The sequence below is a fragment of the Saccopteryx leptura genome, chromosome 4 (assembly GCF_036850995.1).
Source record: "Saccopteryx leptura isolate mSacLep1 chromosome 4, mSacLep1_pri_phased_curated, whole genome shotgun sequence".
Lineage (NCBI taxonomy): Eukaryota > Metazoa > Chordata > Mammalia > Chiroptera > Emballonuridae > Saccopteryx > Saccopteryx leptura.
The window spans coordinates 223,083,824-223,095,464 of record NC_089506.1 but is presented as its reverse complement, the minus strand read 5'-3'; the positions used below and the strand labels follow the sequence as shown (position 1 = coordinate 223,095,464).

The 11,641-nt window shown below is 39.9% G+C and overlaps 1 protein-coding gene across 1 annotated transcript in view; it reads left to right on the top strand.

The window, feature by feature from the left end:
• The first annotated feature begins 499 nt into the window (after positions 1-499).
• Positions 500-11,641, top strand: part of LOC136404364 (phospholipid-transporting ATPase ABCA3-like) — a 152,484-nt gene continuing 141,342 nt past the window's right edge. Inside the window, exons 1-5 of the mRNA XM_066383682.1 lie at positions 500-559; positions 860-1,112; positions 4,149-4,276; positions 8,938-9,079; positions 11,220-11,479. Of these exons, the coding sequence (XP_066239779.1) occupies positions 500-559; positions 860-1,112; positions 4,149-4,276; positions 8,938-9,079; positions 11,220-11,479 (843 nt within the window). The remainder of the gene's footprint in view (positions 560-859; positions 1,113-4,148; positions 4,277-8,937; positions 9,080-11,219; positions 11,480-11,641) is intronic.

Below are 11,641 nucleotides of genomic sequence, written 5' to 3'. Positions count from 1 at the left end.
AGTTGGTTATTCAGCATGATTGTTCTTAAATTTTATTGTAGCTCCAGTTTGGTCCTGAGAAGAGGTGAGTGTAACATCCACCTACTCTGCTGCCATCTTGAATCTCCCAGGTATTGATTCTCATTTAAATGTTTGGTAGACTTATCCTATGAACCTATCTGGTCATGGAAACTAGAATAGGGAAAATCAGATTCTGTTAGCTTTATAAATAACATCTGAAGCACTAGAAACACATCTTACTGTTACTTCTTAATCTATTTTCTTGTGTTTTAAACATATTGGAACTTCATTAGATACTAAATTAATAGACTAAAAATAGAAACAATATAATTATTCTTATGTTCATAATTATTTTTGCTATCAATCTTTATTCTGAATATAGAGAAGATTAGCAGAAAGAAGTAATACTGTTATTTGCTTGATCTTCACATTATTAGGTAACTTAACGTTAAAAACCCTCTTCTCCATACCTGGATTTGAATATATACTCTATAAAAGAATGGCTTTGTTGGCACTCAACCAATTTTCAGTTCTTCTCTGGAAAAATTTTACCTTAAAGGTAAGTAAGAGCATTCATGGAAAATGGATATGAATGTCCATTTCTTACAGTTGGGGGTGGGGTGTTGTATGTTTGAAAAATCAGTTTCATAGCAGTAGCTAGGTCTTCCAAACCTATAAAACTGAATTAAATAATAGTAGAGTCTGACCTATAAGAAAGTTGGTAGTGGAGAGGAGGGTGTGGTACAAGACGGTCCAGGAAACACCCGCTTTTCCGCAGTGAAATTGGCAGGAGCGTAGCCTGAGGGAGCTCAGTCGGCAGCGAGTGTGTGCTCTGACCACCGTCTTTCTGTTGGCCCAGAGAAGGCAGTTCATGAACCTGACCCTGGACATCTGCCTCGCACTGGTGTTTCCAGTGCTGCTGTGGCTGTGCCGTGCACTTTTCAGCACAAGTATTGTTGGACCTCTCAGTTTTGACCCTCAACCTATCGATACTCTGCCGTTTCTCATCATAAACCCTCCAGAGTGGGAACTGATTTACGCGCCTTCTAATATTAACGTGTTAAAAGAGATCATGGAGAATGTGAAGAGGAACTTAAACATCAGTATAAAAGGTTAGAAATTAAGATTTTTCTGTAAAATTTATTGTCATTTTTGATAGAGCTAAAACATGTAGAAAAAAATAAAATTGGAGGAATTACACTCCCTGATTTTGAGATTTATTAAATAACTGGAGTTTTAATGACACTGCTGTTGGTAGAGGAGTGAACACATATGTCAAAGAACCCAGAGATAGCCCTGCAGAGAAAGGCCAAAATATAATTCTACAATGGTACAAAAGAATTAGTAGAAGGATTATCTTTTCAACAAATGTGCTGAACAACTGGACATCAATAAATAAATCAGTAAAACCACACTTTATGCAAAAAATATATTAAAATGAATTACAAATCTAAAAGTAAAATGATAAAACATATAGAGAGAAAATCTTTGTAACTTAGATTTAATTAAAGAATCCTCAGACATGACACCAAATGTATCATCCATGAAAGAAAAAAGAATGGGTCAATTAGACTTCGGATAAATAATATTATTAGTGGTTGCTCTTAAAGTTAAAATGTGCATACTTGGCCCTGGCCGGTTGGCTCAGCGGTAGAGCGTCAGCCTGGCGTGCGGGGGACCCGGGTTGGATTCCCCGCCAGGGCACATAGGAGAAGCGCCCATTTGCTTCTCCACCCCCACCCTCTCCTTCCTCTCTGTCTCTCTCTTCCCCTCCCGCAGCCAAGGCTCCATTGGAGCAAAGATGGCCCGGGCGCTGGGGATGGCTTCTTGGCCTCTGCCCCAGGTGCTAGAGTGGCTCTGGTCGCGGCAGAGCGATGCCCCGGAGGGGCAGAGCATCGCCCCATGGTGGGCATAGCATTGCCCCTGGTGGGCGTGCCGGGTGGATCCTGGTCGGGCGCATGCGGGAGTCTGTCTGACTGTCTCTCCCCGTTTCCAGCTTCAGAAAAAAAAAATGTGCATACTTATTTCTCATGCTCTACTTAGAGCTAATATTTTACCACTTTGTCATAATGTCAGGAGATCACCAGCACACAGAGCCCTTTATGTCATTCTCTTTCTGGTGTAGTTTTCAAATATACCGAAGTTGAGAACTTCACCAGGGAAGGTTAACCAGATATTGACCATAGTTGTTACTTTTCACTCTCAAAGTTCCAAGTTTTCTTTTGATATCATTTTCCTTCTTTCTAAAGAACTTCCTTTAATGATTTCTTGGAGTAGGCCTACTAGCAATGAGTTCTGTTTGTTTTTCTTGATTTGAGAATGTATTTAACTTTATGATCTTGAGGTTATTTTCATTTGGTATAAAATTCTGGATTGACAATTGTTTCAACCTTTAAAAATTTTCCACTTTCTTCTGACCTCCTTGGACTCAGGAAAAGAATCTTCAGTCATTTGACTCTTGTTTTCTTATAGGTCTGTGTCATTTCTCTCCAGCTGTTTTAAACATATTTTCTTTATTTGTCAAAAGTTTGCATAAAGTGTGTGAGCATGGATTTCTTTTGGTTTATTCTGTATAGGGTTCACTTAGCCTTTTTATCTGTAAGGTTCTGTCTTTCACAAAATTTGGAGAATTTTTGACAATCATTTTTTTAAATGTTTTCCAAAATGACCTTCTTTCTCCCCTCGTAGGACTGTGGTGATGTTCATGCTATGCATTTTGTACTGTCCTGCTGGTCATTGAGGCTCTATTAAACTTCCTTCTAATTTTTCTCTCCTGTTTATATTAAGTAATTTCTGTGATCCATCTTCACTGACTCCTTCCTCTTCTATTTTCATGCAGTTATTGAGCCATAAAATTGTTGTTTTTAAAACATAGTTTGAAGTGATCTCCACCTTTTCATTTATCTTGTTTTTCTTAAAACAGCTTTTTTTGAGATATAATGCACATACCATATGTTCACTTACTTAAAGTGTACAATTTAATGGCTTTTAGCATATTTGCAGAGTTGTGCAACCATTGCCACAATGAAGACCTATAACCTTTGGTCGTGACAGCACAATTTTCTACCCACAGGATTAGGAAAGCCCTAATCTACTTTGTATCCCTATGGATTTGCCTATTATAAACCTTGTATACAAACCTTTTATATAGATTTTATATAAATGTAATGTGTAATCTTTTGTGACTGGCTTCTTTCACTGAGTACAATGTTTTCAAGCTTCTGTGTTATAACATGTGCATTGCTACTTCATTCCTTTTTGTCGCCAATTATTATCCCATCCTATGAAGGTGCTCGGTTCAGCTGATACAGCCTTTGTCAGCTGATGAGCGTGTGGGCTGCTTTCTCCTTCGGGCTATTCTCAGTTACACTTCTGTGCATATGCAGCTACTACATGGCTCACAAACATTAGGGGATCAGAGAACATGCAGATCCTCCAGTCCTTGCAGCCTTTTCTCCAGAGCATTTCACCAGTGAAATACAAGTGGGTTTTTCATCTCACTTGCATAATTAAACAACTTTCTTTGACTTGTTTGCTCTTCTGGTGTTCTTGTTTAATGAAAAAAATGAAATGCTTCTTTTTTTATTGCTTCATATTTATTTTGAAATATTCCCTAATTTTTGTGAGCAGTGTAGTTTTATGTGGTTGTATATTTTCCTTTCTGTTTGGCATATGCCTAGGAGTAGAATGAGCACTCACATGATAGCTCTGTGCTGAAGTTTTTGAGAGTGCCAGACTTATCTGCAGCTGTCATACCATTTTACACTCTGGTGAAAGTGTATGAAGGTGTCGGCTTTTCACGTCCTCACCAGCACTTGTTATCGTTGGTCTTTTTTACTACAGCCATCTCTATGGATTTGAAGTGGTATCTCATTGTGACTGTAATTGGCATTTTCCTTGTGACTAATGACTTACCTTTATTTAGGTTTATATCATTATTATTACTTAAAATTGTAGTAGAACTTTATAAAATACCAAAATTGTTTTGAACCCCAAATATTAAGTAGTTATGACACCAGTATTTGAGAAACAATATTTTTAAATGTATACTATCTGGATAGTCTTTTGTCTATGTGAAGTAGTATTTCCCCTCTCATGAGGAATTACCAGACATTTTTATTTAAGTGAACATTTTTGCCTCTCAACAGTTCAGGGCTTTTCTTCAGAAACTGAGTTAGAGAAGTACTTGAAGTATGACTATAGATCAGAGAGAGTGTTGGCTGCTGTCGTTTTTCACAATGATTTTAAAGACAACAGTGACCCCCTGCCACTTCAGGTAAGAAAGTTTTATTTCAAGTTTTCTCCTAATTGTCCTTCCAGTGTCTAGAATTTTAATTAATTTGATATCATTAACCCTATTTTATAAATGAAGAAACTAATTTCCCCAGGATGAAACTACTAGTATAAAGTAGAGCAAGAATAGGAATCCAGACCTGAGTAACTTTAGTATGTGTGCTCTTAGTTACTGACTGCACAGTGCAGATAACAGAAGAATTGTGTCTTCCGTGCTCTAGGTCTTAGACTCACTGGAAACTCTGACTACTCAAACAATACTCCCAATTCTACAAAGCATAGTCCAGTAAATAACCCCAAAGCAGATGTGTCTTCACTAACAGACAACCAGGCATGGAAAAATCCTCTTTGTTTGAGTGAAACAAACAATTTAAGTCCTTTCAGAAATCTCTGGAGAAAACCCTAAGGCTCGGCCATATTGATTCAGAATTGGGGAATCATGGGCCTTGAGAATCGAACTAGAGCATGGTCAATGGGAAGGAGAAAGACAGACAGTGCTTTGAACTTCGTATCTTCTGAGAAGATTTTAAAGAGGTTATATCCTGGTCTTGATGGAAATAAATGGTTAATCTACAATATGTAGACATGGATCCAAATTCTGTGTTAATATAGATGCTCGTCAGTAGGAAGGCAAGATTGATAAACCACTAGTAGGATAGTACTTGTTTCTGTCTCCCACCCTTTCATGAGGCTCTTCTGTGCCAACCTCCTTCCATTTACTGAGTCACAATTATCCATGTGCTGACAGGGATTTAGCCTGAACAGTATCGATTGGCTCAAAGTGTCTTCAGTGCCTTTCCAAGTTTCATTCTCCTTACTGATTGACTGAGCTTCTGTCCCCAAATATTTGGACTAGATTCCTGGCACCAAAATTCCCCAGAGTATTCACACAGGTGCTTGGTCTGGCTTTTCCCCCCTATTTTATTGAAATATAATTGACAGATAATATTATGTAAGTTTAAGATGTACAATGTAATGATTTGAAACATGTCTATATTGCAAAATGATTACCACAATAAGGTTAGTTAACATGTTCATTATCTCAAGTAATTACCATTTTTTGTATGTGGTGGGAATATTTAAGATGAGTAAGTTCTGGGAATCTAATCAGCAGCCTGCTACTTGGTCTGTTTTGATGGTTTTTCTAAACAAACCTTTGACCTTTGTTGATGACTTCATGTATAGCATGGTCTTCCAATATCTACCAGCTTTCCCCATTTAGCTTTCTTTTTTAATTGGTTTTATTGGGGTGACGTTGGTTAATAACGTCACATAGGTTTCAGTACCGTTTTGTAACACGTCATCTGTACACTGCCCGCACGCTCCCCCCAGGCCACCTCCTCCCTCTCCCGCTTTCTTGACAGGATCTCTGTTTCTCTCCAAGTGCCACACAGATCCATCCCAACCTCAGATATGCTCACGTCACTGTGCTGATGAGGAGACCTCAGTCACTGGTTCCCTCAGGCTCATATTCAGAGTACTTGCCCGAGATGTCTGTCTGTTCGTGTCCGGCTCCTGGGGATTGTTCAGTCCTGTCTACTTGTCTCCTTAAACGCGCTAGCAGTATTTAACTGCTAAATGTTTCCTAGATGCACCGTAGTTTTTGCTTCTGGGCCTTTCTGTGGTAGAGAAAATAATGTGATACTGTGAGCTTCTGTTGAACTCTTGCCCAGCTCCTACATCTAATCCCTTTCTTTTCTGTCCTTTCATCATAAACTGCGTGTTTCTAATCGTCAGAGTTCCCAAGGGAGCACAGGCACTGCGGTGGGTATTTTTTAACAGAAGGATTTTAACATAAGGAAATATTTACATATTCACATTCTAGATTTTAGTCACTCTTGACCAGCATTGCAGACAGTCTAGCTTTTTTTTTTTTACCTTTTTGAGTGAACCATACCCTTCTTGAGACCTTAGTTGTCAGGCCATTGTTGTTGCAGATGTGTAGTCACTAGGATCAATGGCAAGGTAAGCACCAAGAGGTGTCCCCAGTGAAGCCCCCAAGTTTTAGCCTGTCTAGCTTTCATTGTAAACAGCAGTCCTGACCCTTGAGGTTAACTGTGGGTGATTGCTCCCTTTCATATGGCAGCGTGTTCATTTGCTGGTGCGTCAGTGTGAGCGGCTCAGTATTAGTAAGTGTCATCTTACAGGTCTTAGTGGAAGTTTTACTGTGTCCTGTCTTAGAAGTGTTTCTCTTGATCCAGGGAGTCCTGGGCCATTCCTGCAGCAGAATCTAAGATTGTGGGGATGGGAAGTTCAGATTCCACAAGTGGGTTTATGCAAGTGACGATAGGAAGGGTTAATTCTGCTTCCAAACCGTGGTTCCTATTCCCTTATGTTCTAGCTCCTGGGGACACAGAGCCATATGTCAGCTATTATTTACTACATGGGCTGTATCTTATAGAAGTGTCTCAGACTAACAGTTTTGTCCCAAAGCTGACGTCCTAGCTGAAATGTGATAGACCACTGTGATTTCTTCTCTCAGGCATGCTGCTTCTGAGTGGCATGGAATGTGATGGGTAGCAGAGGTCGTGGGCTGGCACCAGTCATGTGCCTCCTTCACAGTGACTGGTTCCCTTGCCTGAAGCATGCAGTGTGCCCAAACCCCTCCTGAAGGCCTACTTCTTCTTCTGAGCCCCACTGAAAAATTTTGCTCCATAAATAGATCTGGCCAGCACCTCTCAAGTGTCATAAATGCCATCTCCAAAATTTGTAAAAGCGTCTCGCCAAAAAAGAACCTCACCCAATGCAGTGCTTCCTTTAAGTGGTTAGGAGTATGGTATGCAACAAATTATTATTAATATTAACCTTAAGGGCATAACCTGGTATATCCCAGATCATTGGCCCCATAAAAAATTCATCAGCACTAAGGACCTGAGTCTTTACCTCTCGTAAGCAAATGTCTTACTACCAGGACATTGAAAGTCTAAATACATAGGCAAATACAAAGAATTTAAAATACCCATCAAAACAATTTTGTAAAAGAATAACAAAGTTCGCCTGACCAGGAGGTGGCACAGTGGACAGAGCATCTGACTGGGATGCAGAGGACCCAGGTTCGAAACCCCAAGGTCATTGGCTTGAGCACAGGCTCATCCAGCTTGAGCACAGGCTCACCAACTTGAGCATGGAGTTGCTGGCTTGAGCGTGGCATCTTAGACATGACCCCATGGCCGCTGGTTTGAGCCCAAAGGTCGCTGGATCACTGGCTCTGCCCCCTGGTCAAAGCACATATGAGAAAGCAATCACTGAACAACTAAGATGCCACAACAAAAAATTGATGCTTCTCATCTCTTTCCCTTTCTGTCTGTCCCTATCTGTCCCTCTCTCTGTCTCTCTCTGACTCTGTCACGAAAAAAAAAAGAATAACGTAATTGGTCAAATTACAGTACTTCAAAAGCCATTATAAAGCTACATTAGCCTGACCTGTGGTGGCGCAATGGATAAAGCATTAGTCTGGAATGCTGAGGTTGCCGGTTCAAAACCCTGGGCTTGCCTGGTCAAGGCACAGCAAATGAACACGCTACCACCATATGAAAGGGAGCAATCACTCACAGTTAACCTCAGGGTCAGGACTGCTGTTTACCCACTCCTCTTCTTGCCCCCTCACCCTGACTTTCTCTCCTCTCTAAAAATCAATAAATAAAATCTTAACAAAAAAATTCTAGAAAATGGAAATTAATCTAAAAAATAAAAAAATAAAGCTATATTACTCATTACAGTATATTACTAGCATACAGTATGATTAACAAGTACATCTCTGAAACAGAACAAAAAGCCCAGAAGTAAACTCTGTTTAATACAATTGTTTGATTTTTGACAAAGGCCCCAAAAAGATCTGACCAGAAAAGGCAGGTTTTTAAAAAAAAAAAATAGTGTTGTACAAGTGTTGAAGAGGCTGTGGAGAAAGGGAACCCCATTCACTGCTGGTGGGCATGCAAATTAGTAAAACGATTATGGAAGACAGTGTGGTGGTTCCTCAAAAAACTACCATATTTCCCCATGTAAAAGACATACCATTTTTCAAAAAATTTGGGGTCTAAAATCTGGGTGTGTCTTAAACAATGGTTGTAGATTGTTTTACTTGCATTTCCTGCTTTTTTGCGCTTGCGTTTGTGCTCATTGTTGAAGACAGTGATTTGTCATCAGACACAGATGAGGAGAAGCTAATGGATGGGAGTTTTAACAGTGACGAGGAGTTATACGAATTTTATAATGAATAAAACTTGAGTTCAATAACTTTATGTAATACCTTTTCTTTCAAAATTCGGGCCCCAAATTTAGGGGGTGCATCTTATACATGGGAGCGTCTTATACATGGGGAAATACAGTAAGTGTAGAACTACCGTATGACCCAGCAATCCCTGTACTGGGTATCTACCCCCAAACTTGAAAACATTGGTATGTAAAGACACATGCACCCCCATGTTCATCACAGCATTATTCAGAGTGGCCAAAACATGGAAACAACCAAGCGTCCTTCTAGAGGACTGGATAAAGAAGTGGTCCCCAGGGGGAGGACTTTGAGTCTCCTTTATCAAGTCACAAGGTGTTTCTCATATTCATTACTTTCCTTTATTTTTAATATTTGCTTTTCAGCTTGTTTGGTTTTAGTAAGCATAGTTTGTTTCCTGTTGCTACTTCTAGGTAAAGTATCATCTGCGTTTTGTTACGATACAGAGGACTCTGCGGAGGCCAGACACGCTGGGCTGGAAGACAACCAAACTGTTTCCGATTTACCCTTTGTCAGTGCCCAGGAACCCCTACGAGGACGACGGAGGCAGTCCTGGTGAGTGGGTGTCTGAGCATGCTGCTGTCCTCATCTCAGCTGCGTGCAAATATGTACATACGTATATCATATATGTGGTATTTCTGGGCTCTGGATTCTTTTTTAATTCTTCTTTTATTAATTTTTAGAGAGGAGAGAGAGTGAGAGAGAGAGAGAGTGAGAGGGAGGGAGGGAGGGAAGGGGGGGGAGGGAGGAGCAGGAAGCATCAACTCCCATAGGTGCCTTGACCAGGCAAGCCCAGGGTTTTGAACCGGCGACCTCAGCGTTCCAGGTTGACGCTTTATCCACTGCACCACCACAGGTCAGGCTCTAGTTTCTGTTCCATTGGTCTGTATGTCTGTTTTTCTGCCAATGCCATGCTCTTTTGATTATTGTGGCTCTATAGTATAATTTTAAGTCAGGTGGTGTGATACCTATGGCTTCATTCATTTTTCTCAGGATTACTTTGGTTATTCAGGGTTTTTTATGGTTCTGTCCAAACCTGGTGATTTTCTGTTCTATTTCCTTTTTTTAAATGACATTGGGATTTTCATGGGGATTGCATAACACTTGTGTATTGCTTGGGGTAATATGGCCATTTTAACTATGTTGATTCTTCCAATCCATGAACATGGAATATTTTTCCATTTCATTGTATCTTTTTCAATTTCTTTCAGTAAAGCTTTGTAAATTTCAGTATATAGGTCCTTTACAATTGTCCTTAAGTTTATTCCTAGGCATCTTTTTGTTGTTGTTACAATTGTAAAAGAAATTGTTTTTTGAATTTACTATCCAAAGTTTCATCGTTGGCATATAGGAAAGCAATAGACTTTTGTATATTTATTTTGTATCCTGTGACTTTACTGTATTGGTTTATTGTTTCTAATAGTTTTTTGGTGGAATCTTACTTCTTCTTTCCCAATATGGATGCCTTTATTTCTTTCTCTTGCTGATTGCTCTGGCTAGAACTTTCAGAACTATGTTGAATAAGAGTGGAGAGAGTGGGCAACCTTGCTTGTTCCTGATTTTAGAGGAAAAGACTTCATTTTCTTACCATTTAGTGTGATATTAGCAGATGGTTTGTCATATAAGGCCTTTATTAGGCTTAGGTCTTTCTATTCCAATTTTATTGTGTGGTTTAAACATAAAGGGATGTTGTACCTTATCGAATGCATTTACTGCATCTATTGATAGGATCATATGATTTTTATTCTTTGTTTTATTGATGTGGTGTATTACATTGATCAATTTCCATGTGTTGAACCATCCTTGTGCTCCTGGAATAAATCCCACTTGATCATGATGTATTATTTATTTAATGTGTTGTTGTGGGTGTGGCTTATTGGCTCAATGGTAGAGGGTCAGACCAGTGTGAAGATGTCCCGGGTTCAATTTCCAGTCTGGGCAGACAGGAGAAGCACCCATTTGCTTCTCCACCCCTCCCCCTCTCACCTTTTTTTATTTCTCTCTCTCTCTCTCTCCCCCCCCCCTCCGGCAGCCATGGCTCAATTGGAGTGAGTTGGCCCCAGGTGTTGAGGGTGGCTCCATGACCTCCACCTCAGGTGCTAAGACCTTGTTTTCTGAACAACAGAGTAACACCCCAGATGGGCAGAGCGTTGCTCCCTAGTGTGCTTGCCAGGTGGATCCAGGTTAGGGTCATGTGGGAGTGTATTTTTCTGCCTCCCTGCTTCTCACTTAAGAAAAATTAACAAAAAAAAATAGTAGGATGAAGTCAAATTAAACTCTTAAGCTGCCTTTGGGTTGTATGGCTCACTTGGGTTCAGTGAAACAATTTCTCTTGGGGCCATTCTGCATTACTTACTAGACTATATATAAGCTTTGTTTCTTTTTTATATTTCCAAGTCTTTATCTCACCAATGTTTAACAAAATCTGCATTATTTTTATAAAAATAAATTGCATTTAGCAATCTACCACTCTCATTAAATATATCTAACTTTGGGAAGATGTAAATCAGATTCAGCTGAAGAAATATTCCTTCTGTGTCAAAACTAGGATATGTTTCCAGAGTAATTATGTTCAGTTGGCCTTGACAAATGGTAAATTTAGGTTGTCTGATGACTTACTTGAATTGCCTTGTGTTCTGCGTGTCTCGGCTGTTTGTTGGTGTGTTTCACTGGACAGCGATTGTTTACTCTGCAGGATACATCCGTGAAGGGTTCGTGGCTGTGCAGCATGCCGTCGATAAGGCCATCATGCTGTATCATGGGAACAGTGCTGCACAGAAGCTGCTTGATGACATCACCATTTTTATACAGAGATTCCCATGCCCAGCTTTCTCTCGGGATGGCTTAGTTCAGATCTCTACGGTGTTCTTGCCTCTGGCGTTCATACTCATGTTCTCTCCAACAGTGCTCTCCATCATACAGTCCGTCGTGTGGGAAAAGGAAAGAAGATTGAAGGTAATCCCAGTTATTTTCTGATTAAGTTTCTGTAAATAATTTTTAGGCCTGTGGAGGTGTTTTGTATGGAGAGTTGGAGTATGCCTATATTCATCATAAGTAGCTAGCTAGGTACACCCAGGAGCAGCACATTACATCCTGGTAGCAGCAAATATAGGACAG